At 35.7% G+C, this 25,571-nt stretch overlaps 1 protein-coding gene and 1 long non-coding RNA gene across 2 annotated transcripts in view; one reads left to right on the forward strand and one right to left on the reverse strand.

The window, feature by feature from the left end:
• The window catches only part of LOC123530454 (uncharacterized), a 57,301-nt gene extending 44,457 nt beyond the window's left edge, over positions 1-12,844 (forward strand). Inside the window, exons 15-17 of the mRNA XM_045311231.2 lie at positions 1,291-1,776; positions 5,037-5,347; positions 7,219-12,844. Of these exons, the coding sequence (XP_045167166.2) occupies positions 1,291-1,776; positions 5,037-5,347; positions 7,219-7,232 (811 nt within the window). The 3' untranslated portion in view covers positions 7,233-12,844. The remainder of the gene's footprint in view (positions 1-1,290; positions 1,777-5,036; positions 5,348-7,218) is intronic.
• An 8,701-nt stretch (positions 12,845-21,545) lies between these two features.
• LOC123530453 (uncharacterized) lies at positions 21,546-22,763 on the reverse strand. The gene is made up of 3 exons (XR_008366635.1): positions 22,588-22,763; positions 22,257-22,334; positions 21,546-21,596 (listed from the first exon to the last, which is right to left on the reverse strand). It is a non-coding gene; the product is annotated as an uncharacterized LOC123530453 (long non-coding RNA).
• Positions 22,764-25,571: the final 2,808 nt, after the last annotated feature.

Raw genomic sequence — 25,571 nt, forward strand, 5'->3', positions numbered from 1 at the left:
ATCTCGGTTCCTTTCTTGAACCAGCCAGATCCCTTAATGGGTTCCAGAGTTATGTCCCCTGAAAGGGCCAAAATTAGCTATTTTGACCTTGTCTACACAATAGCAGCTTCATTTATGATTTGATTTTAACCAAACTTGCACACAACTTGTATCACCACAAGATCTTGCTTCCTTTCTTCAACTGGCCAGATTCCATCATGGGTTCCAGAGTTATGGCCCCTTGAAGGTCCAAAATTGGCTATTTTGGCTTTTGCAGCCATATAGAGACTTCATATATGGTTTTATTTGATACAAACTTTCAAAATACCTTCAACAACAAGAAATCTTGGATTCCATGACAAATCAGATCCAATCATAGGTTCCAGAGATATTTTATATCTGATTACCTCCCCTGATTGTAATCAAAATGGATTTATATCAGTAAGTACTTACAGGACTTATTTGAAATTTCATTATTGTTATTAGTTGGACTGAGACAATCAGGGTAGATAACTATGGACTGATTTTATGTCAAATTACCTCCCTTTATTTCAAATTAAAATTGTTATATCTCCATAACTAATGAAGATATTGATCTGAAATTTCATTTATGTCAACAGATTTATTTGGCAGATCCTTCTTTTGTCCACTTACAATATTTATTTTTTTTAATTACTTCCCTTTTACGTTACTATAAATAGCTTATTTTTAGTAACTTTTTTTATTATTGGCCATAGCTAAAACACGAGACCAGTTTTCTGTGGTACAACATGGATGGTACCTCCAATTTTTAGGTGTATTTTAACATATCTATACCTTGTAAGATTTTTTTTTTCTTTTTGGTTAAATTTCTTTCCTTTGTTGTTCCTGTCCTTTGGACTTAGATATTTTTTCTGAGGACCTTCTTGTCCTCAAGTGCAGTGATAACAGGTGAGCGATATAGGGCTATCATTGCCCTCTTGTTAAATAACTCTTTGGTATTCGTTTTAAAGAAAAGCTTTTTATACCAGGGTATTTAAGAGTGAGCTTGTTGGTTGGTCTGTCTGTCTGTCTGTCTATTGGTTTTCATGGTTTCCGGACAGCAACTCCTGAAAGGCTTGGCAGATTTAAATAATTTTTGGTAGACAGGTGTAACATCATAAAATACCGGTCAAGTTCGACTTTGAGGTCAGTAGGTCAAAGGTCAAGGTTGCAATGACCCGGAACAGTTTAACGGTTTCCAGAAGATAACTTGAGAACACTGGCACAATGTAGAATTTGAAAACCTGGTTTTCTTGATATTTCTATTTTCCATGTTTTAATTAATTTCAGTGCTTCAGGGAGTGTTGTAATGGCTCACCCTAAAAGTAACCTAGATGAAGTTGTTGCAATTAAAATAATGGACTTAACAAATCAGCCTAAAAAAGAATTGCTCATCACAGAAATTGAAGTCATGAAAACTTACCGCCATGAAAACATTGTAAACTTCCTTGACTGTTACTATGTGGAAGAAAATCAAGAATTATGGGTAATAATGGAATTTCTGGATGGTGGTCCGCTAACAGATGTTGTAACAGAGACCATTATGAAGGAAGGCCAGATTGCAGCTGTAACTAGAGAGTGTCTTAGTGCTTTAGACTTTTTACATGCCCGTAGCATTATTCACAGAGATATAAAAAGTGATAATGTACTGTTAGGTATGGATGGAAAAGTTAAATTAACAGATTTTGGGTTCTGTGCCCAGCTTAGTAACGAGCAGTCAAAAAGACAGACAATGGTTGGTACACCATATTGGATGGCCCCAGAGGTCGTTTCAAGGTAAGAAACAGTTTTATTATAAAATTATCTTAAGCACAGGATAAAAGTGTTTTCTGTAAAATATTTTGACCCCCCCCCCCCCATCCCCCCCACCTAACTAGTTTAATTAGCTCACCTGTCACATAACAAGGTCTTTTGTGATCACCTTTCATCTGTCCATCGTCATCTGTCGACAATTTCTTGTGAACATGATAGAGACCACATTTTGTAATCAGTTTTAATCAAACTTGCACACAACTTGTATTGGCATAATATCTCAGTTCTATTCGAAACTGGCCAGATTCCATCATGGGTTCCAGAGTTATATCCCTTTAAAGGGCCAAAATTTGCTATTTTGGCTTGTCAACATGATAGAGACCACATTTTTCATTCAATTTAAATCAAACTTGCACACAACTTGTATTGATATAATATCTTGGTTCCTTTAGAAAATTGGCCAGATCCTGTCATGGGTTCCAGAGTTATGGCACCTTAAAGGGCCAAAATTTGCTGTTTTGGCTTTTGCAGCCATATAGAGACTTCAGTTATGGTTTGATTTGATATTAACTTGCAAAATGTCTTTAACAACAATAGATCTTGGATTCCATGATGAATCCTTCAGATCCAATCATAGGTTGTTGAGTTACAGCCCCTGATTGACCCCTGAAAGAGTCAAAATTTGTTTATTTTTACCTTGTGAACACGATAGAAGTGACATTTTACATTCTATTTGAACCACACTTACACACAACTTAAGTCACAATAAGATCTCAGTTCCTTTTGAAAAGCAGCTAGATTCCATCATTGGTTCTAGAGTTACTGCCCCAGAAATAGGCAAAATTTTCTATTTTGGCCCTTTCAGCCATATAGAGGTTTCATTTGATTTGATACAAACCTGCACAGAATGTTGTGAGAAGCATTGTTTAAAGGCTGTTCTATTTTAGCTCTATTTGGCCCCTAAAATGGACCAAGTGGAACCACTGGAACAAATGATGATCTCTAGGACAAGTTTGAAACTGGGTCATATAGGGTCAAAAACTAGGTCACCAGGTTAAATCAAAGGAAAAGCTTGTTAACACCATAGAGGCCACATTTATGACCCTATCTTCATGAAACTTTATTAGAATGTTTATCTTGATGATTCCTATGCCAGTTCAAAACTGGGTCATATGGGGTCAAAACGGGGTCATCCGGTTAAATCAAAAGAAAAGCTTGTTAACACTATTGAGGCCACATTTATGACCCTATTTTCATGAAATTTGGTCAGAATGTTTATCTTGGTTCCTAGGCCAAATTTGAAACTGGGTCATGTGGGGTCAAAAACTAGGTAACCTGCTCAAATCAAAGGAAAAGCTTTCTAACATTCTAGAGGCCATATTTGTGACATTATTTTCATGAAACTTGGTAAGAATGTTTATCTTGAAGATTCCAAGGCCTAGTTCGAAACTGGGTCATACGGGGTCAAAAACTAAGGTCACCACTCAGTCAAAGGAAAAGCTTGTTAACACTGTAGAGGTCACATTTATGATCCTATCTTCATGAAACTAGGTCAGAATGTTTATCTTGATGATTCCAAGGCCATGTTTAACAGGTGAGCGATATAGGATCATCATGACCCTCTTGTTTTGCATCTCATTTCACCACCTGAAGCTTTATCAATTGCAGGAGGTGGATCCTGTGAGTATTTTTAAAGTATGAGACTTTTATCAAGAAACCTGAATTGTAGTTAGAAAGCAATATGAAAAATATGGACATTATTGTATTTAATATATATTTCTGTCTTTTTGTCCATGAGTTCATCAGTCTGTCAGCTACAAAATTGGATACTGTGATAATTTAATATGACAATTGTTCACTAAACATGGTGTATAGGTAGAGGGCAATCTAGAGGAAAAGGCTGGTTTATTTTTTAGCTGCTGTATATAAAAATGTTTTCTGTGGCCAAAAAATTAAAACATGACTAAAAGTTGATATTGTAAGAACAAGGTACTTTTTCATGAAACCCGTTAGATACTCGCAGATTATGTGAAATATGAATATAAAGGTCATTTTATTTTGTTGTTTCATTCTAAACTGTTACAAGAAGAGCATATAAAACATCCTTTAGACAGGATGTTAACTGCTACGTAGTAGTTTGTTTTTCAGTAATACTTTTTCATGCGGATTTTCCCCCAACACTAGAGCTTTAATGTTCCAAGTTAACATCTTGTTTGGTAATAATGTGCCTCAGATTGAGCGAATCTTCATAAATTTGGGTATCATCATAGTATGATCTCGGAGGAATAGGATCCATACCTGTTCCTTTTATATGTTTTCAGCACACAGGTGAGGTGTTAGTTTAGGTGGATGGTTTGGCTTTCTGTATCCTGCATGCATTAGCATTTTGACTTTACTTAACATCTTCTTCTGTGGAACTACTGGCCAAAATTACACTAAACTTAGTTTGTAGAAACCTGGCAAGAAACTCTCTAAAATATTTATTGGTTTAGTCTGGCCCATTTTAGGGTCCACCAGAGCTAAAAATAGATAGCCTTTTAACAACTTCTTCTCATGAACCACTCGATGGATCTTCACCAAACTTGTTTTGCTCTACATGTATCCTTTTAAGGTCCTTAATCAGTTTTTTTTTCCAATGGTTCCACTTGGTCCATTTTAGGGGCCAGCAGAGCTAAAATAGAAAAGCCTTTAAACAATGCTTCTCATGAACCTGAAGATGGAGCTTCATTAAACTTAGTCTGTAGCATCTGTGTAAGATCCTGTCTTAATTTCATTAATGTTCCCCTTGGAGCCCTTGTAATGGCTGCTAAAGCTGAACAAGAAACAGAAACTTTAAACAATTTCTTATGGTGAATTAGAATGATAGGTCTTTACCAGGCTTGGTCTGTAGTGTCCTTGTAACTTGTAAGATTCTCTCATATTTGTTCAAATGGTTAATATGGTGGCCACCAGAGCTGAAAATAGAAAAAAGAGCTTGAAACAATTTCTTCTAATGAACCAAGTGACGGATTTTCACCAAATTTGATCTGTAGCATCCTTGGTTTGGCTGTGTTTCAAATTAATTTAGATGGTTACCCATAGTAGCATTTTAGGGTCGTCATAGCAACAACAGAAAAAAAACACAACTTTTAACGAAATGCTTAATGGATGCTTACCAAACATAGTAAGAAGAAAGGTCAAGCTGCTTCTCAGGTGGGCGACTTCTTTTGACATGATTATCACCTTTCAAATTTACTTGTTCTAGTAGTAACTGGTAAAGCACATTTTTGTCTGTCATTAACCAGGAAGCACTATGGAAAGAAGGTTGATATCTGGAGTATGGGAATCATGATCATCGAGATGCTGGAGGGAGAACCGCCATACTTGAATGAAACACCACTTAAAGCCATATACAAAATTGCAACCAAAGGCAAGCCAGAAATTAAAAATTTCAACAAATTGTCACCAGAGCTTCAAGACTTCCTAAACAAGTCGCTTGAAGTTGATGTTGACAAAAGAGCAACAGCTGGGGAGTTGCTGAATCACCCGTTCCTCAACAAGTCCATGCAGTTATCAACCCTTAAGCCACTTATTGTGGCAGCCAAACAGGCTACAGGTAACTGAGTTAGTAGAGATATTTTGTAATATACTTGCTATGTAAGTGACATTAAATGTGTCTGTATGGCAGACAGGACGTGAGTTTGTAAACAGTAAACATCAGTTTTTCTGTGATTGAACTTGGTATGTAACAGAATTAGTAGTCATTTCATCTGTATATAGAAACAGTTCATAATTGGATTTTTAAAGGATGTGCCATCAAGGCAATATAAATTATAATTGCAATTGAAATACAGTCAAACCTGTCTATAAAGACCACCATTGGGAGAGGCAAAATGTGGTCTTTATTGAAAGGTGGTCTTTATTCACAGGTAAAAATACACTGTAAATGTTAAAATGGGAAACAAAACATGTGGCCTTTAGCACCAGGTGGTCTCTGTTCAGAGGTGGTCTTTAACACAGGTTTGACTGTAACTGATTATGTATCATTGATACTACAGAATAATTATGTCATATCAAATGTAACCTGCTTATGTATCGTAAAGTGTGCAGAGTGTTGGTATGTTGTGTTTCATGTCACAGACCAGGCCTGGATCCAGGGCCAGGCTGACGGGGCTCTTGTCTCCCCTCTCCCCCGCAGTTGGCCTAGAAATGACCTATACTCATCAAAGATGCACTCTACTATTTTGGCAAAGGAATAATATTTTCTCAAAATTTAGACCAAGAAACGAACCAGAGACCATCATTTCATACCTGTATTTCACAATTTTCCAGGGAGACAGCCCCCTCAAGACTAAGTGGCACCAGTGGCAATGGATTGAAGTGTCAAGAGTGATTAATATAAGTTGTAGAACTTGCTTCTCAGTAGATGTAAAATAAATTAGTATAAACTATGAGGGGAGTAACCCATCCATTACCTCAAAATTTAGACCTAAAATGCACCAGCAGCCACCAATAATGCCTGTATCTTAAAAATTTCCAGGGGGAGATCCTCCTGACACTCCTAAAATAAAGCCACCGTTTCACACTTGTATTTTAAAAATTTCCAGAAGGGGAGACCCCCTTGATCCCCCTAACATGGACGGAGCCTCCCCCCCCCTCCCCTCTCTATACCTACCTGCTCTTGGCGCTATGCGCCTCAGTGGTGATGTCTAGATTGGTGCCCCCAGTCAAATATTTCTGGATCCGGTCTGAGACCATATATTGTTGTTCATTGTAACAAGTCTTTTGTCATTCTTGTTAAGCATTTTATAAATTGCCTTTTACGGAAACAAAATGTACAGCATTTATTTTTAGCTTAACTGTTTTAAAAGAAGTGAGAGCTGTTATACTCACCAGGGTGTAGGTTAAAGTTTTACATTCAAGATCATACATCATGTATCTCAGTATTGCTGGTCATTAAAACCAACTGAAGTAACCAAGTTAGATAACTCTTAGTTGATATGACCGTAAAAGTTTTACACACAAGTAACTATGGAGCTGTGCCTCAATAGCAACAGTATATGTTGGATTGAAACTTTGCACAATGCTTCCCAGTCATCAAATTTACCAAAATAAAAAAATTGGATAACTATTGGTGGAATTTGATTTAAATTATGGCCCTTTTTTGACTTGGTTGAAGTTTTGCATGCAACTAACTATGGAGTGGTATTGGACACACATAGTTTGAGACTGTTGAGGTAAGGACATGCATAGTTCAAGACAGTATTGAGGTGCGGACACACATAGTTTTGAGACTACTGGTGAAAATGGGACCAGAATGAAGAGGGGCAGACTGGTAGACCATTCTACTGATAGCCCTTGTAGACCTGTCATTTTTTATATACATTAAATGACATTTGTGTACCATGTAACTTTATGTTACTGTAATACAAATAAATTAGATTTTTGACAGTTACGCAGTTTTATTTTCTATATTTTATATTGCAGGTAAGATCAGTTAAAATAGATGTGATCACTCAACAAGTCACAGTTATTAGGATCCAGTACATTAGGAAATAAATGAAGGAGTGAATGATTCATGAAACTAATCTACTGTCTTTTTTTCTACTGACTTCTTGTAATGCATAGTTTGAAGTAATAACCAGTTTGACTGGTGTCTCAGTGGTAATTTTAAATTTTTCAATCATTTCTTCTTAAATTTTATGAATGGGTACTTGTATGACTTTTGAAAACTCCCAATTTTATATTCAGTGCTCCAGATAATTTTTGATAAATGCGTTAATCAACCGCATTGTTAAAAACCTGGGACAAATGGGAAAATGTGAGCAAAAATATTGGTAATTGAGATATTTGAACTGTGTGCTGGTACCTAAATATTTATAACATGTACACCAAACATTCCAGTACCACACCAATCCTTATATAACAGTTAAATATATAGTTTCACTAGAACTGTTCTAATTTGTTGAGAGATGTTTGCATATCCAGTCCTGTTTGAGCCGGCCATTTTGTAAATAAGGAGATTTTCTGGGAGAATTTTATATGTGTTTATAATTACCCAGATACATTTGATGATGTTTGTTTCTGCTGTACTGTTAAGTTTTTTGTTTTACTACATATTTGGTACATTTATGAGTGCTTATGTTTCAGAACTATGCAAAGTGTGTATATGCGCAGATTTATTGTAAAAGGGGCCAGTTTTGTTAAGGGAGCAAGGATGAATTACCTTTATTGCCATTTTGATCATATATTTGTATTAATTTGCTTTTTGTACTTTGTATTTTATTCATGTCACATTTAAAGATGTGGCCTTATTTTTGAGAGTTTTGTATTTCTACAGATTTAAGTTCACCAAAACATTTTGGAAACAGTGTATGTTGATATTTACTGCATTTTTAATTCCAGCCTGATTTTAAACCAGTTTTTGTGACTTAAGATTTATCCTCCACCTGACATTCTATCAATCAACCCTGTTTTTGTAAAGTAAGAATTGGATAAGTACCTGCCAGGAGTTTATGTTTTGTAGGTACCCAACTGTTACATTACTGAAATATTACAAAATCATACGATTTTTTTCTTCTAAGTATTTATAGAAAAATAATAGATTAATGTTTTCCTGCCTTTATGACTAAGCTTACATGTACAAAGACAACATTTTCTCCTTTAATTTGATAGTTCCAAAATGTACATAGCTTTGTTTTTAGGGTTAAATGAGAATAAAATAACTGTGCATTTTGTAAATTATTTTTTAGCATGTTTGCTCTCTGCTGTACAATCAATAATTGCATACCAAGGCTCATAATATGTGTAATTTTTTCAATAACACAAATATGCATTCATTGTAACAAGACAATATGCCATATGCAAGATTAAGACCACTAGGTCAGAGGTCACAGTTACTTTTGGAGAGGTTAATGTTTCTCTTGTTCAGCACATAGAACTATTTGATACATGATGGATGACAATTGAAACAGTGTGATGCAAGCATTTGCCATGATGTAAATATCACATGCATTTGAATGTGATAGCTGATCTTGTGAACAAAGGAAAAAGTCAAATATCTCTGTTACTTTCAAAGGTTTTGACTTGAAACTTGAAATTATTATTTACTATCAAAGTCTACACCGGGAGAAACAAATTCCATAACTCTGATTGAATTTTGACTGAGTAATGTCCTTTTTTAACTTAGAATTTTTTGGTTTAAGTTTTATAAAGTTTTTATTGGCAAAGCTCTTATTCAGGGTCAGGCACCGAGAAAAGTCCAGGACGCTGTCTTACGGACAGCTCTTGTTATCAACCCTTGTATCTTACACCAAAAATGTTGGCTTTATAACTTCCAGTACAGTCAAACCTGTGCCGAAACCCACCTCCAAATAACAGCCACTACAATAAAACCTGCCTAAAAAGTCACTGTTTTCCCATTTCTCATTTCACAATTAAATGTACCTGTGTTGGGAGACCAGCTGTCAATTAAGACCACTTGACAGGGTTGGCTTTAAATTAAATGAGCCTGGCCTGTTAGCTCAGTACAGCACAGAGTTGTTAATGGTAAGGTCAGTGTTTTGGTCTCTTTAGATAGGCTATGTTGTCTGTGAGAATTTGACAGAAAAAATGTCTGAAGTTGGTCTGCCTGCCCCTCTGATTCGTGTAGGCAAGTTTGCAGTTACTTGCAGAGAACTTCAGTACTGCTACAGAATCCAGGAACACCATTTAGATCAATTAGGTACATGAATACTGTTGACACTTATAGAATAGTCAATAGCTAATATACCACTAGAATTTTCTTTATTATGGCTCACTTTCATTCATTGTTTTCATGAGCTTCTTTTATTGTCTGTAAATAACATTGTAAAGATACAGTAATGATTTTTGTTTTTGTTTTATTACACTTGTGTGATATGCAATTATTGTTATAATCCCAACAAAACAAAAAAAAAGTTGAATACCTATAGAAGACCCAGAAGGTATATAGTGTTTGAACTGTCTGTACATCATTCAGCACACACAAGAGAGTGAAGTATCTATGAGAAAGTATATAACAGAAAACTATTTTTAAATTATTTTTTCTTGAGTTATGCCCTGTTTTGGACTTTATTTTTTTATAACTATATTTTTAGCTCGACTTTTCAAAGAATAGTCTACCTATTCTACTCACCCTGGCGTCGGTGTCGGCGTCACACCTTGGTTAAGTTTTTGCATGCAAGTACATACAGCTATCATTTAAAGGCATATAGCTTTGAAACTTATTTATTCTTTTTCTAGGTCAATTACCAACCTCACTGGGTCAAGTTCCATAACTCTAACATGTATTTTGAGCAAATTATGCCCCCTTTTGGACTTAGAAAATTTTGGTTAAAGTTTTACATGCAAGTTACTATCTCCAAAACTAATGCAGATATTGAATTGAAACTTCACATGTGTCTTTGGGGTTATAAAACTAGTTGATAGCACCAAGTCCCATAACTCTGACCTTCATTTTGGCCAAATTATGCCCCCTTTTGGACTTAGAAAATTCTGGTTAAAGTTTTGCTTGCAAGTACATACAGCTATTACTAAAAGGCATATAGATTTGAAACTTATTTTTTCTTTTTCTAGATCAATTACCTACCTCACTGGGTCAAGTCCCATAACTCTGACATGTATTTTGGGCAAATTATGCCCCCTTTTGGACTTAGAAAATTCTGGTTAAAGTTTTGCGTGCAAGTACATACAGCTATTACCAAAAGGCATATAGCTTTGAATTTTATTTATTCCTTTTCTAGGTCAATTACCAGCCTCACTAGGTCAAGTTCCATAACTCTTAACATGTATTTTGAACAAATTATACCCCCTTTTGGACTTAGAAAATTCTGGTTAAAGTTTACATGCAAGTTACTATCTCCAAAACTAATGCAGATATTGAATTTAAACCTAACATGTTTTTTCGGGGTTATAAAACTAGTTGATAGCATCAAGTCCCATGCCTCTGATATGTATTTTGGTCAAATTATGTCCCCTTTCGAACCTCTTTTGATATTTTACATTTTGGGTAATAATTTCCTGCTTCTGTGACAATATTTCGAATAGTCGAGCTTGGCTGTCTTACGGACAGCTCTTGTTATCTTGTGTTTTCAACTCTTCCTCGGTTTCATTCCAGTTGAAATTGAACATGGTTTGTAACATATATTGTAATGCTCAAAAATCAGTTTTTAATTAAATATTTCTTTGCTGATTTTTACTACAAGAATATGAAGCAGTATCCTACTCACCCTTGAATCAGTGTCTGTGTCCACATCCGTGTGTTAAACTGGGTTAAAGTGTTGATGTACTTTCTCTTTATTTTGTTAACTGTTTCATGAATATGATAGGTTCAGTAATGAAGGATTTTGTCTGTTTTAGTTTTGTTTGTCATTTTCATTGTAGGAAACGTGATATTTGAAGATTATGACAAAATTAGTAAATGGCTATTTAGGTAGTAGTAAACAGTTTAATGAAGAATACTGTAAATTGAAAAGCTGATTGTAGAATTTTTCTCAACTGCATACCAGAAACTTTGAATAATCTGTAAACATGGTTTCTTTTCTAAAATATTTGTAGTCAAAGTATTATTTTTTTTCAATATGTACAAAATAATAGTAGGTTGATTTAATTTGCCTGGAAAATAAATTATAGATGCAAGGCGTTTGTTCTTCCCTTTCCAATTAGTGTTGATGTCTTTCTGTTCTTGGTTATAACAGATTCTTACAGATCTTTAGATTTCAAAATTTCTTTGTACTGCAATGTATAAATGCCTATAAAAACAATTTGAGCCACACCTTGAGAAAACCAACATAATGCTGTTCGCTTTCAAAGCTGATTGCAATTAGAGAAACTGTAAGCGAACAGCATGGATCCTGACCAGACTGCACATATGCGCAGACTGGTCTATATCCATGCTGGTCGCAAATACACTATGTTGGTTTTCTCATGGTGTGGCTCAATTGCTTGCTCTACAAGTTAGAGAATAAAGTCGGTAATATTAGTTTTGCGCTCCGCTATTCGTAAATATCCGACATAACTGTATTAAAAATTTGACACATCTCAATTTCATGTCACATGTCCAAAAGAAAAGAAATTCTCTTAAGTGTTCCAGCTTAGCTGTCATTAACATTATATCTTTATTAAACAAATAATCAAGGCCTTTGAATAGTTTGTCGTCTAACTTATCACGGTTCAAAGGTCAGGTGTGCAGGAATTAAATGCCCTCGTGGTTCAGTATCTAAGCATCTGAAAATGTCTGGTAAATTAGATGACAAATCACAAGAAGGCCGTGATTGTTTTCAGTCTTACATGATCACTGAAATATTTTGATAAAAATTATGCTGGGCTTCATTCATCAGAGTAGAAAAGAACCGGACGTTATAATGCTCTCTTACATGTCTGCGTGTCAACCATTGTTTATCGCAAAAGTATACAGAGCTTGAAATTGTTCTTTGTTTTACTCGCGATAAAATTGAGCCATGTTAGAATGTAGATTTTAGAAATTTTTGACTACAGAATTGACAGTTTATTTTAGAAAAGGTTGAAATATGCAGAGTACATGTAATTGTAGTATGCTGCTTTGTAAAGTCCAAAATTGTAAAGAAAGACATTAATTTGGATTGTTAATAAAATCAGTATTTGGTTTTATATGAGCCGTGCCATGAGAAAGCCAACATAGTGTGTTTGTGACCAGCATGGATCCAGACCAGCCTGCTCTTCCGAGCTGTCTGGTCAGGGTCCATGCTGTTCGCTTTCAAAGCCTATTGCAATTAGATAAATCGTTAGTGAACAGCATGGATCCTGACCAGACTGTGCAGATGTGCAGGCTGGTCTGGATCCATGCTGGTCACAAACGCACTATGTTGGTTTTCTCATGGCGCGGCTCATGTGTACAAAAGTTGTAAATTGAAACTTGTTCAGTGTTAATAGTTTGGTTTTAGTGACTGTGAGCCAGTTGTTGATTTTTGTAAAAATACATGCTATTTGGAACAATATAATCTTCTTTGTGTAGAGAGTATTTTGGTATTCTTGTTTTATACAGTATGGTCAATTTGTGTCAGTTATATATTCATATTACTAATTTTATAGTAAATAAAATAATCCTAAAAATTTAGATTGTTGTTGTCTGTTTATATTCTTGCAATATATGGACAGGATACATGTTAATTTAAATTCAGATTAATTAAAGACTTTAAAGGTATCCTATGCCCACCATTCACTAAAATACTTTATCTTTAAATATTTGCTTAAAATGTAGAAAATACTCATCAAATTTATTAAATGTTTATAAATATATATACTAATTGTGCATGTAGAACTTCATTCATGATTAAATGTTATGCTGTTACAGTCAATCATTAAAAAACTTCCAGTATTTACTATTAGTAGAACACGTCTATACTGCATTTAGCAATATCTGTTTTAAGTGTTTACTATTTCAAAACTAATGTATAGCAAAGTTAATATGTCTAGATATGTTTATTTTATGTTTATTAGCTCACTTGTTATGTAATGCCAATGTGAGATTATGTGATCACCCTTCATCCGTCGGCGTCTATCGTCTGTCCACAATTTCTTGTGAACACGAAAGAGACCACATTTTGCAGTCAGTTTTAATCAAACTTGCACACAACTTGTATTGGCATAATATCTCGCTTCCTTTCAAAAACTGGCTAGATCCCATCATGGGTTTTAGAGTTATGGCCCCTTTGCTATTTTGGCCTGTGAACATGATAGAGACCACATTTTGCAATCAGTTTTAATCAAACTTGTACACAACTTGTATTGAGATAGTATCTCGGTTCCATTAGAAAACTGGCCAGATCCCATCATGGATTTTAGAGTTACGACACATTAAAGGGCCAAAATTTGTTATTTTGGCTTGTGAACACGATAGAGACCACATTTTGCAGTCAACTTTAATCAGACTTGCACACAGCTTGCATTGGCATAATATCTCAGTTCCTTTTGAAAGTCTGCCAGATCCCATCATGAGTTCCAGAGTTATTACCCCTTAAAGGGCCAAAATTTGCTATTTTGGCTTTTGCAGCTATATAGAGACCTGAATTATGGTCAGAATTGATACAAACTTGCAAAATATCTTTAACAACAATAGATCTTGGTTTCTTGATGAAGCCGTCAGATCCAATCATAGGTTCCGGAGTTACTACCCCTGATTGACCTCTGAAAGAGCCAAAATTTGTTAATTTTTACCTTATGAACACGATAGAAGTGACATTTTACATTCGATTTTAACCACACTTACACACAACTTAAGTCACAATAAAATATTGGTTCCTTTCGAAAACCAGCTAAATTCCGTCATGGATTCTAGAGGTATTACTGCCCCTGAGAGGGGCAAAATTTTCTATTTTGGCCTTTTCAGCCATATAGAGGTTTCATTAATGCTTTGATTTGATATGAATTTGCACAGAATGTTTATCTTGATGATCTCTAGGCCCGGTTCGAAACTGGGTCATGTGGGGTCAAAACTAGGTCACCAGGTCAACTTAAAAGAAAAGCTTGTTAACACTCTATAGAGGCCACAGTTACGATCCTATCTTCTTGAAACTTGGTCAGAATGTTTATCTTGATTCCAATGCCAGATACAAAACTGGGTCATGTAGGGTTGAAAGCTAGGTCACCAAGGTCAAGTTTGAAACTTAGTCATGTGGGGTCAAAAACTAGGTCACCACTCAAATCAAAGGAAAAGCTTGTTAACAATAGAGGCCACATTTATGACCCTGTCTTCTTGAAGCTTGGCCAGAATGTTTATCTTGTTGATTCCTATGCAAAGTTCCAAACTAGGTCATGTGCACCCGCACAAATCAAAGGAAAAGCTTGTTAACACTCTTGAGGTCACATTTATGACCAAATCTTCATGAACATTGGTCAAAATGACTTGGCCTAGGAATCTTGATGATCATATTTGACCAGAATTGTTTCCACTTTTTTTCAAATCTATATGTATTTTGAAACTTGGTTATCTGTGATTAAAACTAGGCCACTAGATCGAATCATAGAAATACATGTACCATAACACTCGATAGACCACATGTCGAGGGCTGAGCGCGAAACTATTGTATCTTGTTCCCTATTTATATACAGTTACAATAGTTTCGCGCTCAGCCCACGATGTATACCTTTCAAAAACGCTGTCAGATTGTTTGTTTTTAGCTCACCTGTCACAAAGTGACAAGGTGAGCTTTTGTGATCGCGCAGCGTCCGTCCGTCCGTAAACTTTTGCTTGTGACCAGGTCCACTCTAGAGGTCACATTTTTCGTGGGATCTTTATGAAAGTTGGTAAGAATGTTCATCTTGATGATATCTAGGTCAAGTTCGAAACTGGGTCACGTGCCTCAAAAACTAGGTCAGTATCTCTAAAAATAGAAAAACCTTGTGACCTCTCTAGAGGTCATATATTTCACAAGATCTTCATGAAAATTGGTCAGAATGTTCATCTTGATGATATTTAGGTCAAGTTCGAAACTGGGTCACGTGCCTTCAAAAACTAGGTCAGTAGATCTAAAAATAGAAAAACCTTGTGACCTCTCTAGAGGCCATATATTTCACAAGATCTTCATGAAAATTGATCAGAACGTTCACCTTGATGATATCTAGGTCAAGTTCGAAAGTGGGTCACGTGCCATCAAAAACTAGGTCAGTAGGTCAAATAATAGAAAAACCTTGTGACCTCTCTTAAGGCCATATTTTTCATGGGATCTGTATGAAATTTGGTCTGAATGTTCATCTTGATGATATCTAGGTCAAGTTTGAAACTGGGTCACGTGCATTAAAAAACTAGGTCAGTAGGTCTAAAAATAGAAAAACCTTGTGACCTCTCTAAAGGCCATATATTTCATGAGATCTTCATGAAAATTGGTCAGAATGTTCACCTTGATGATATCTAGGTCAAGTTCGAAAGTGGGTCACGTGCCATCAAAAACTAGGTCAGTAGGTCAAATAATAGAAAAACCTTGTGACCTCTCTAGAGGCCATATTTTTCATGGGATCTGTATGAAAGTTGGCCTGAATGTTCATCTTGATGATATCTAGGTCAAGTTCGAAAGTGGGTCACGTGCCTTCAAAAACTAGGTCAGTAGTCTAAAAATAGAAAAACCTTGTGACCTCTCTAGAGGCCATATTTTTCAAGGATCTGTATGAAAGTTGGTCTGAATGTTCATCTTGATGATATCTAGGTCAAGTTCGAAACAGGGTCATGTGCGGTCAAAAACTAGGTCAGTAGGTCTAAAAATAGAAAAGCCTTGTGACCTCTCTAGAGGCCATACTTGTGAATGGATCTCCATAAAAATTGGTCAGAATGTTCATCTTGATGATATCTAGGTCAAGTTCGAAAGTGGGTCACGTGCCCTAAAAAAGTAGGTCAGTAGGTCAAATAATGAAAAAACGTTGTGACCTCTCTAGAGGCCATATTTTTCATGGGATCTGTATGAAAGTTGGTCTGAATGTTTATCTTGATGATATATAGGTCAAATTTGAAACTGGGTCAACTGCGATCAAAAACTAGGTCAGTGGTCAGAATGTTCACCTTGATGATATCTAGGTCAAGTTTGAAATTGGGTCACGTGCCTTAAAAAACTAGGTCAGTAGGTCAAATAATAAAAAAAACTTGTGACCTCTCTAGAGGCCATACTTTTCATGGGATCTGTATGAAAGTTGATCTGAATGTTCATCTTGATAATATCTAGGTCAAGTATGAAGCTGGGTCAACTGCGGTCAAAAACTAGGTCAGTAGGTCTAAAATTAGAAAAATCTTTTGACCTCTCTAGAGGCCATATTTTTCAATGGATCTTCATGAAAATGATCTGAATGTTCACCTTGATGATATTTAGGTCAAGTTCGAAACTGGGTCACGTGCGATCAAAAACTAGGACAGTAGGTATAAAAATAGAAAAACCTTGTGACCTCTCTAGAGGCCATATTTTTCATGAGATCTTTATGAAAATTATTGAGAATGTTCACCTTGATGATATCTAGGTAAAGTTCAAAACATTGCCACGTACCTTCGAAAACTAGGTCAATAGGTCAAATAATAGAAAAACCTTGAGACCTCTCTAGAGACCATATTTTTCAATGGATCTTCATGAAAAATGGTCAGAATTTTTATCTTGATAATATCTAGGTCAAGTTCAAAACTGGGTCACATGAGCTCAAAAACTAGGTCACTATGTCATATAATAGAAAAAACGACGTCATACTCAAAACTGGGTCATGTGGGAAGAGGTGAGCGATTCAGGACCATCATGGTCCTCTTGTTATAAATTCTATAATACGAAGTGTGAAAGAGTGTATCTGGTTGCAAAACCTAGGTCACTTGATCATAGGAAAATTTACATTCAAGAGGCCAAGTTTTCTAACCTATCATTCATGAAACTTTTTCAGAATACGTTGTCTTTTAGAAATTTAGGTTAAGTTCAAAACTAAGACATCGCGGGTGAAAACCTAGGTCATTAGTTCAAATCATAGAAATAAATGGGTTCACACTCTAGACCCTGCATTTTCACACTTCAAACATGGCCGGAATGATTGAATGAGATCTACGTTAAACTGGATATTTAGTCCTAGGTCAGTAGAAAGCCTCCGTGGCCGAGTGGGTAAGGTCACTTGTCCCTAATCGATGTGGGTTCGAACCACACCCAGGCCGTTTAATTCTTCATGGGAGGAAGCCATCCTGCTGGCTTACGAAAGGTCGGTTGTTCTACACAGGTGCCCGCTCGTGATGAAATAATGCACGGAGGGGCACCTGGGGTCTTCCTCTACCATCCAAGCTGGAAGGTCACCGTATGACCTAAAATTGTGTCGGTGCGACGTTAAACCTGACAAAATAAAATAAGAAGGTCAGTGGAGCGTTACAGGGCCTTCATGGTGCCTTTAGTTATGCCGTGAGCATCAAGATACACGATGTCTCAAAATATTTTCATAATATAAATAATTCTGGCAGCCAGTTACATCTTAGCGGAAAGTTCAACCGATTTTTTTTTCATAGGGAAGACCGTCCGGCAAAAATCACAGTCTAAGTATTTTGACACCTGTGAAACAATCACTCCTCCGTGTTTAAAACAAGCAAGTGGATTCACGACCAACTGCTTAAACATTAGACATTTCAAAGTGTTAACTTTGCCAGACTTTTTCAATTATAGAACAAGAGCTCCGCCAAGCGGGGCAATATAAGTCCGAAGGGTTATATCAGCGGAGGATAGGAGCACAATTTAAAGAACTTGACTGTTGAAGCCTTAAGGACAGGAACAACAAAGGGAAGAAATGTGACCTTGACCTTGAAGCGAGCCATCCAAAACGTCGTCTCGATGTAGTGAACATTTGTGTAAGTTTCGTCGAAATCCTTCAAGGGGTTCAAGAGTTAAAAAGCGGACACGAAATTGCTAATTTACGGACAGACGGACTCCGGGGGTATAACATCTTAGTCCTTTCGGGCGTATAAAAAGTAACATGGATTTACATTAATTGCACAGACTATTTTCTGCAAATTAAATACCAAAAGTAAGCTTCATTTTTGCTATTTATTTTTTCGAACAGATAAAAGTATAAACTATTTTGTGTATAGCAACAACAAAATTGTTACAAGATATAAATAAAATAAAATTGTTTTGCAATATGACTGGTCCGTGTTCGTTTCCTAATCAAGCATAGTTCCGGCTGACGTCACTAAGGACTATTTTTTTTTTTACAAATTTCCAGCATCTTCCTCCGCCTGGTCAAAAGCAGCTTCGCACACCTCCTTCATTGCCATGAGAAGAGCATCAAGTGTTCTTCCTGCTTCGCCCTCTTCCTCCTGAAAATAGTCGTAATGATCACATTTTATTTTTATGTTTTTCTGCTACAAGAGTATGTACGGTGCTAAAATCACATTTTAGCTACAGAGTTTTGTAGAATATACATCATCTCTACATGACCAATCACGTTACAGTTTTTAGTGTAAACTCGTGTTATCGCTACGGGCAGTTCTCAGCAACGTGCTAATCCTCGTGCGCGTGCGTTCACAGGTAACACATGATGTTGCCAAAGTTATACTTAAATATTATATCTCAGTGCAGGTAGCCATTTTCTGTTGAAATGATAGCATTTACATTACTCAGGATTCACATTCTAAGTCTAGACTGCACCCGTATTTTTCTCTGAAATGTTGGAAACACCCTTATAAATAGTACTGTGCTTAATATGTTGATCTAACCAGAAAGGCATCTAATAGAACTATTTATTTTAGAACTTTAGGTGAAAATGTTTACTAGCACGTCTACCAATACTTACCTTTTCTTCAGCCATTTTTGCAAGTCCCTCGCATATTTTCAGCAGCTGTTCGGCAGGGTTTGGTCCCTCACCATCCTAATATATAGACAATGAAAACTATATTTTATACACTAGGACTTGTGCAATGTTCATATATATGTATTTATTTATTTTTTCTGTATAGGCAAATGAGTGGTGTCAAAAATGTTTGCGTATATTCTATTGGCTGTCTGTTCTGTGGAACTTTCACAAATGTGTGTAAGCGGGTGCTCAAGGTATTAACATTAAAGACTATAAGGCTTATATATGCATTGACCTAGTCTGCTTTAGCGTTCACATGTTGTTCTGACAAACCAGGTAATATGGTTAAATAGTATTGTTTGCAAGTATAAATGAAATCAAATATACATGGAAGTATATTCGTTGGAAGCGCAGAACGCAGCAAACTAAATAATAACATACTTGCTTTGATAAAAGAATACCGTGTTCAGTTTTCAGTAAGATAATTATACAGCTAAATATAAATAAAATTGTTCGAAGTACAGAACACAATTCTTGATCATCGCTCATACAAGTGCACTATGCCCAATACTCATATACATGTGCTTCACAACTCTCTCAACAATTTGCAAATCTCTTACATATTTCATATAACTAACTTTATTTACGAAGATTCACGACTTGGGCTCATAATATTTCAGTATGCACTTTAAATCTTCAGAGATAGGAAACGTTTTAAGATATTTCAACCGTTCAGTGTTTAATAAACTTAGTACCGCAATGGAACTGGTTATTACCTCGTCTTTCCGTCCCTTTCCTCCCTTTCCGGACTTTCCTCCCTTTCCGGACTTTCCTCCCTTCTGAAAAAAATAGTATTAAGAAACTATTATTTACATTGTAAAGTCTATAGTCTATATTTTAGATACTATGTTAACTGACTTTATTGATACATATTCGTTTTAATTAAATTTTACTAGCATTCTTAGTCATTAAGTGTGCAGTGTTGCTTTCCACCTAGCGTCAGACTTTTTGGAGTCGCAATGCTGCTCCTGTAGTGTTAGACATTGCCTTTCCTTAACCCTTACCCTGCTAAATTTTTATAATGGACTTGTCCATCTTCCATTTTAGACGGTACAATTAACTGTTAAAATGGGTGCTTACCAAAACGATACTGACTGAATGGCGGACAAGCAGATCATGATCAGACTGCACTAATCGTGTCTAGCATGGTAAGGGTTAAAATGCTTATAAACTGTTATCCTATAATACAAATATGAGCCGCGCCATGAGAAAACCAACATAGTGGGTTTGCGACCAGCATGGATCCAGACCAGACTGCGCATCCGCGCAGTCTGATCAGGCTCCGTGCTGTTCGCTTTTAAAGCCTACTGGACTTGGAGAAACTGTTAGCGACCAGCATGGATCCTGACCAGACTGCGCGGATGCGCAGGCTGGTCTGGATCCATGCTGGTCGCAAACCCACTATGTTGGTTTTCTCATGGCACGGCTCATATAATGGTAAGGGTCTAGATTTACTTTTAAGGTATGGCATACTGCAGAACCTTACCATGCCTCTATCATAAATGTCTGGAAATCCAGATGGTGGAGGTCCGGACGGTGGGGGCCCAGACGGTAGAGGTCCGCTAAATCCACTCATGCCATCATCATCGTCATTACCGCTCTTTCCACCCTTTCTGTCATCATCATCATCCCCGCCATTTTTTCCGCCCTTTCCACCTTTTCCACCCTTTCTTTCCCGCTGAAACAATTATAGCTATACTCATAAAATGTTCTTTTTATTTTTGGACTGATGCCTATAAACACAAGTACATGTTCGCTTTTGAATTATACAAGCATATTGCCGGTAAGTGTTCAATGTTGCTTTCAAATATATTGCAAATGACGCGGTTTAATCTACGTGGTTTGAGTACGTTGGTTGGCATTCGTGTACCTTGCAAAAGACTTTGGAGCTGTGAATATAAAAAAGGCCCCTAGAGATATTTAAGTCTTGACATTTACAAATAATGTTTAAGGCCTACATTTGTTTTTGTGGCATTTTAAGAAAGTAAGAATGTGCCAAATATACTGTTCTATCATACTAAAATTCGTCCACAAAGGAAAAACAGATATCTTTATTTCAAAATTAGTCTAGATGGTCATTAAGTACAAACTTTTGAAAAAAAAAGTTATCATAAATAATTAAACCTACATGTTAAAACCATATTGTGTGTTTCTTACCACTATTCACGTCCGAAATACATATTTTAAACAATTAATAAAAACTGCTACGAAAATTATTCGAGCCACAGCTTTCTATTTTCATTTGATATGCGTTAATCTCAAATTATGTTTATAATAATTAAGCTGCGCCATGAGAAAACCAACATAGTGCGTTTGCGACCAGCATGGATCCAGACCAGCATGCGCACAGTCTGGTCAGGATCCATGTTGTTCGCTTTCAAAGCAAATTGTAATTAGAGAAACCGTTAGTCTGGTCTGGATCCATGCAGGTCGCAAACACACTACACGTATTAAAAGTTTGATCTTACCCCGCGTTTATCTGGGCTACCTGTAGGCGGGGGTCCGCTTGGTCTGCCGTCCTGGAAGAGAAAAGGTTGTCATTATGCCTATTCATTTTTAATGTTATAACGTTTAAAGCTTTATTTTCCTGAATAGATTTTCTTTCTCTACAGAAGACAGGTAACATTGAGAAGCAATTTTTCAAATGATAAAGTAGACCAATGTTTGGGCAAAAAAAAATCATGTAATGTATGAAGATAACGTCACAGACAAGCCTCATATCACCTTTATATTTAGAAGACGTCATACTACAAAAAGGAATTCACATTTTCAAGCATTCTTGCATAAAAACTACTTTTTTCACAGGATCCGCCCATGTATTAACGTGGGAAAAACGTGTGCAAAGAAGTCAATTCATGTATATAATTTTGATTTTGCAAGTGCCTAGGGGTCCGGTTACCGGACCTTTAGACAACCCGTACAGCCTTGCTAGAGGTCCGGTAATCAATATGAATACTGAATTAATTATGTAATGCGACTAATGAAAAGGTTGCAAAGTAAATCTGTTCAAATAGAAAGAAATTGTTATGATTAAAGTGAAACAACTGATACAAGTTATACATATAATTCTTGTTTCGAACGTCGCTTGAACTAGGTTCTAGCAATAATGTTAAAGTTGCCTAATAATGCTAAATCTACTATTCTGCCAGACTGGGTAAAGAACATAAGAAATTTTGAACCTCTTTAGACTCTGGTCGTCCGGAAGGTGGAGGTCCGCTAGGTTTTGGTCCACGGGATCCATCGTCTTTGTCATTTCCCTGTTACAACAAACATAGCTAGATTCAGTAATTTAACATGTTCTCTTTAGTTTCTTTGCAGACACGCTCTGGTTTATGGACTGCTGTTTTTTATATCTTTAATTCACCTTCGTTAATAAGCACGTAATAATATTGAAACAAAGTAGGTCTAGATAGAAATATTTTATGTTGTTAATTTTACAGTTATGAATAGTTTGATACAATGCTACATGTAATATGGTATATAGGATCAGAATACGGAGAAAATACACACGTCATCCTCCTCCAGCTCCTCTAGTATGGCTTCGCAGATTGGCGCAAGCTGTCCGAAAACATCATCCCACGATCTCTTATCTGCGTCCTCAAGAGCTTCCTCGGCGAGACCCAAACACAGTTTTACCAGACCTTCAACAGGGTTGCCCTTCCCTTTCCTATCTCCACCACCATCACCTCCCTGTATTAACATAATGTACTCATTTATCAATGTTTTCTTTTTGATATTCACTGTTATCAAATATATAAGTAAACAAGTACATGAAATTACTTTATAAAATGCCTTTGTACAATGTCCATGTGATATAATTTAAAAAAATCTGTACAAAAAGACTTATACAAATATGAAAACTTGTCCGTCGAGAAAAAGATGTTGTTATAATTAAAGAAAGATAATGTATTTTGCCGGCAATCACCGGGAAAGCCAGTCTTGTGTGCGAGAACTAAGCTGTAATAGTAATAAAAATTAAGACACACCGTAGGTCTGGCTGCAACCAATGCCACACAGCACACAGCTAGAATGAGCAACTTCATCTGTCAATATAGCATAGATCAATGTCATTATTATCAATTGCGGCCGTTTTGAGGTACAGCGAGCATCGCTTATTCAGTGGTATTGAAATTAATGAGATTTTTAAACGAGAAAATGACGTGATTATAAATAATCTGATTAGTTAAAAATAATTTGTTAGTATTTGAATAAAAATGGTAATTGCGTATTACACATTGTACAGCAATACTAATCCCCAATGACCCCAATGATAACGTAATTAGAACGAGTCTATTTTATGATAACTAATAAAATAAAAATTCATAATGCTTGCACATCACTTGACGTGTAGATATTAGTATTTGTTTTATTTTACCTATGCAGTTAGTATACTGCAACATATCTCAGTCGGGTAAAATGCAGATGACAACTGGATATAAGCAAATCGTTTTGCGAGTTCGAATTCTCATGAGGATTTTTTTCAGATTTGTTGTTTTTTCCCCCATTAGTTTTCATTTTTTTGTTCCCATATTTTTGTTTCTTTCTTTGAGGTTTGTATTTGCACATATGTCTTTCTATAACATAATATTATGTTCAATATTCGCTTTCAGTGCATTTAATTAATATCATCTTTGCTAAACCTTTCTCATCTGCCATATCGGCTTTAGATATTTCTCTGTCGTGTTGTCACAGAGCACATGAAGGAATCTACTTTTTTCGTGCAAAAATGAAACAAAAATTAAATGTCGGTGTTGAGTTTCGAGCCCACACAGCAAAAGATCTGTTAATCACGGACGGTATGCTTTACCTCTGAGGTAATGTTTTAATTGATACTAAAGCTAAAAATATTTAGATTTTAACATGTTAGAAAAATGTTAATTTTAATCTACACTTTCTAAACATCAAGTTATCTTTGGGGCATAGTATAGCACTTTATAATTGATTGAACACACATTTTTGAAATACGCTGTAAGTTGTTTTTTAAGTGAATATACCGATCTGAATCATTTTCTGTTATGTATAAGCTTAAGGTAATTTGAAGGAGTTTGTTCACAATCACAAAACAACATTTGTTTTTAAATTCCAGTGATTTCGGTAGAATTTCCAAAAGAAAAAAACAACAAAAACAACAACGAAAAAAAAAAAAGAAAAAAAAAAAAACAAAAACGCATATATTATGAAAAAGAAAATTAGCAACAATAAAACAAATGAACAAAATCGTTATGAAAAATCGTTATGAAACCAGAAGATGTTCGCAAATAACGTCTTACCTTCAATGCCAAGAAGTCGTCTGTTACTATGCGGGATACGAAAGGGCGCCATTTATATAGGCTTTGGTCAGTTATACCCTCTATCTTCAATAAGTAGCATATCACGATCTCTTGCACTGGTCATTTAAAATCATTGTCAAACGATCACGAAGCACAAATATTTAATTTGAATCTTAGGTAAAATTTAAACTACAAATTAATAGAAAATCTGGTAACAATTATTTTATATGTAAGTAAAAAGGAAAATAACGATACATTTGCTATTTGTCAAATATTTACGAAAGGAATATAATTAAATTCACGCATAGTACTGAAATGAAAGAAATTAAAATCGTGGAAAAGTAATTATTTACTCTTAAAAACAGGTAAAATGTAAAGATTCTTTTAAATTGAAAGGTTACTTTATGTGAATATTGAGGCATGAATTCAATGACCGTTGTTTGTTCTGGATGACTAGGTGTCGTTGTGTAACTTATTGTTACACGATTTCTGTATTTTTACGGCGACTGGCGTCAATCAAAAAGCTATTGAAGTTCCAGACAACCAAATTATCGGTACGTGTACTTTTGAAGACATAGATGATTCGTCAACCAACATATTTTCCTATAAATTTCCAATATATCTTTATGACGTGTCCGGTCTTATATAAATCGAATCACTTTCTTAAGAACTATTTTAGTTCCGCCAAAAATAACATATGATAACTACCCGTACGAATAGTATATTGTTCCGTTAAGACAACTTCAAACTCCCTAATTAAACGCGAAGCGCGGAGCTATGATGGTAAAAACTTCGCAATTCGCCATTGCATCCTCGCGCTGGAACACGCAATGGTCCTAAAGGAACACCGTAGAATAGTATTATACATTATGAGAGCATTTTTTTCGCGTGAATGATGCGAGATCTCATGTTTTCAATACACATCAAAATGCAACAGATATTGTCAAGATAGTCTGATACAGTCATGTATTATCAATTACTCTTTATACATTGTAGAGGTTATACGCAATTAAAGATGTGGACTTTCTTAATTCTAATAAAATCAATGATTAAGTGTTCATTTTCATAACATTTCTTTCTTCAGTCATGTTGGTTAAAATAATATTATTTGTGATGAAACCTAAAGCTTCGTTGAACATTTCAGTGTTTACACTCATTGTGAATATTGTGTGTATTCAAGTTACATATATCATGTTTTATTGTTCATACTCACTGTGAATATTG

This window comes from Mercenaria mercenaria, chromosome 13 (assembly GCF_021730395.1).
Source record: "Mercenaria mercenaria strain notata chromosome 13, MADL_Memer_1, whole genome shotgun sequence".
In the NCBI taxonomy this organism is placed as follows: Eukaryota; Metazoa; Mollusca; class Bivalvia; order Venerida; family Veneridae; genus Mercenaria; species Mercenaria mercenaria.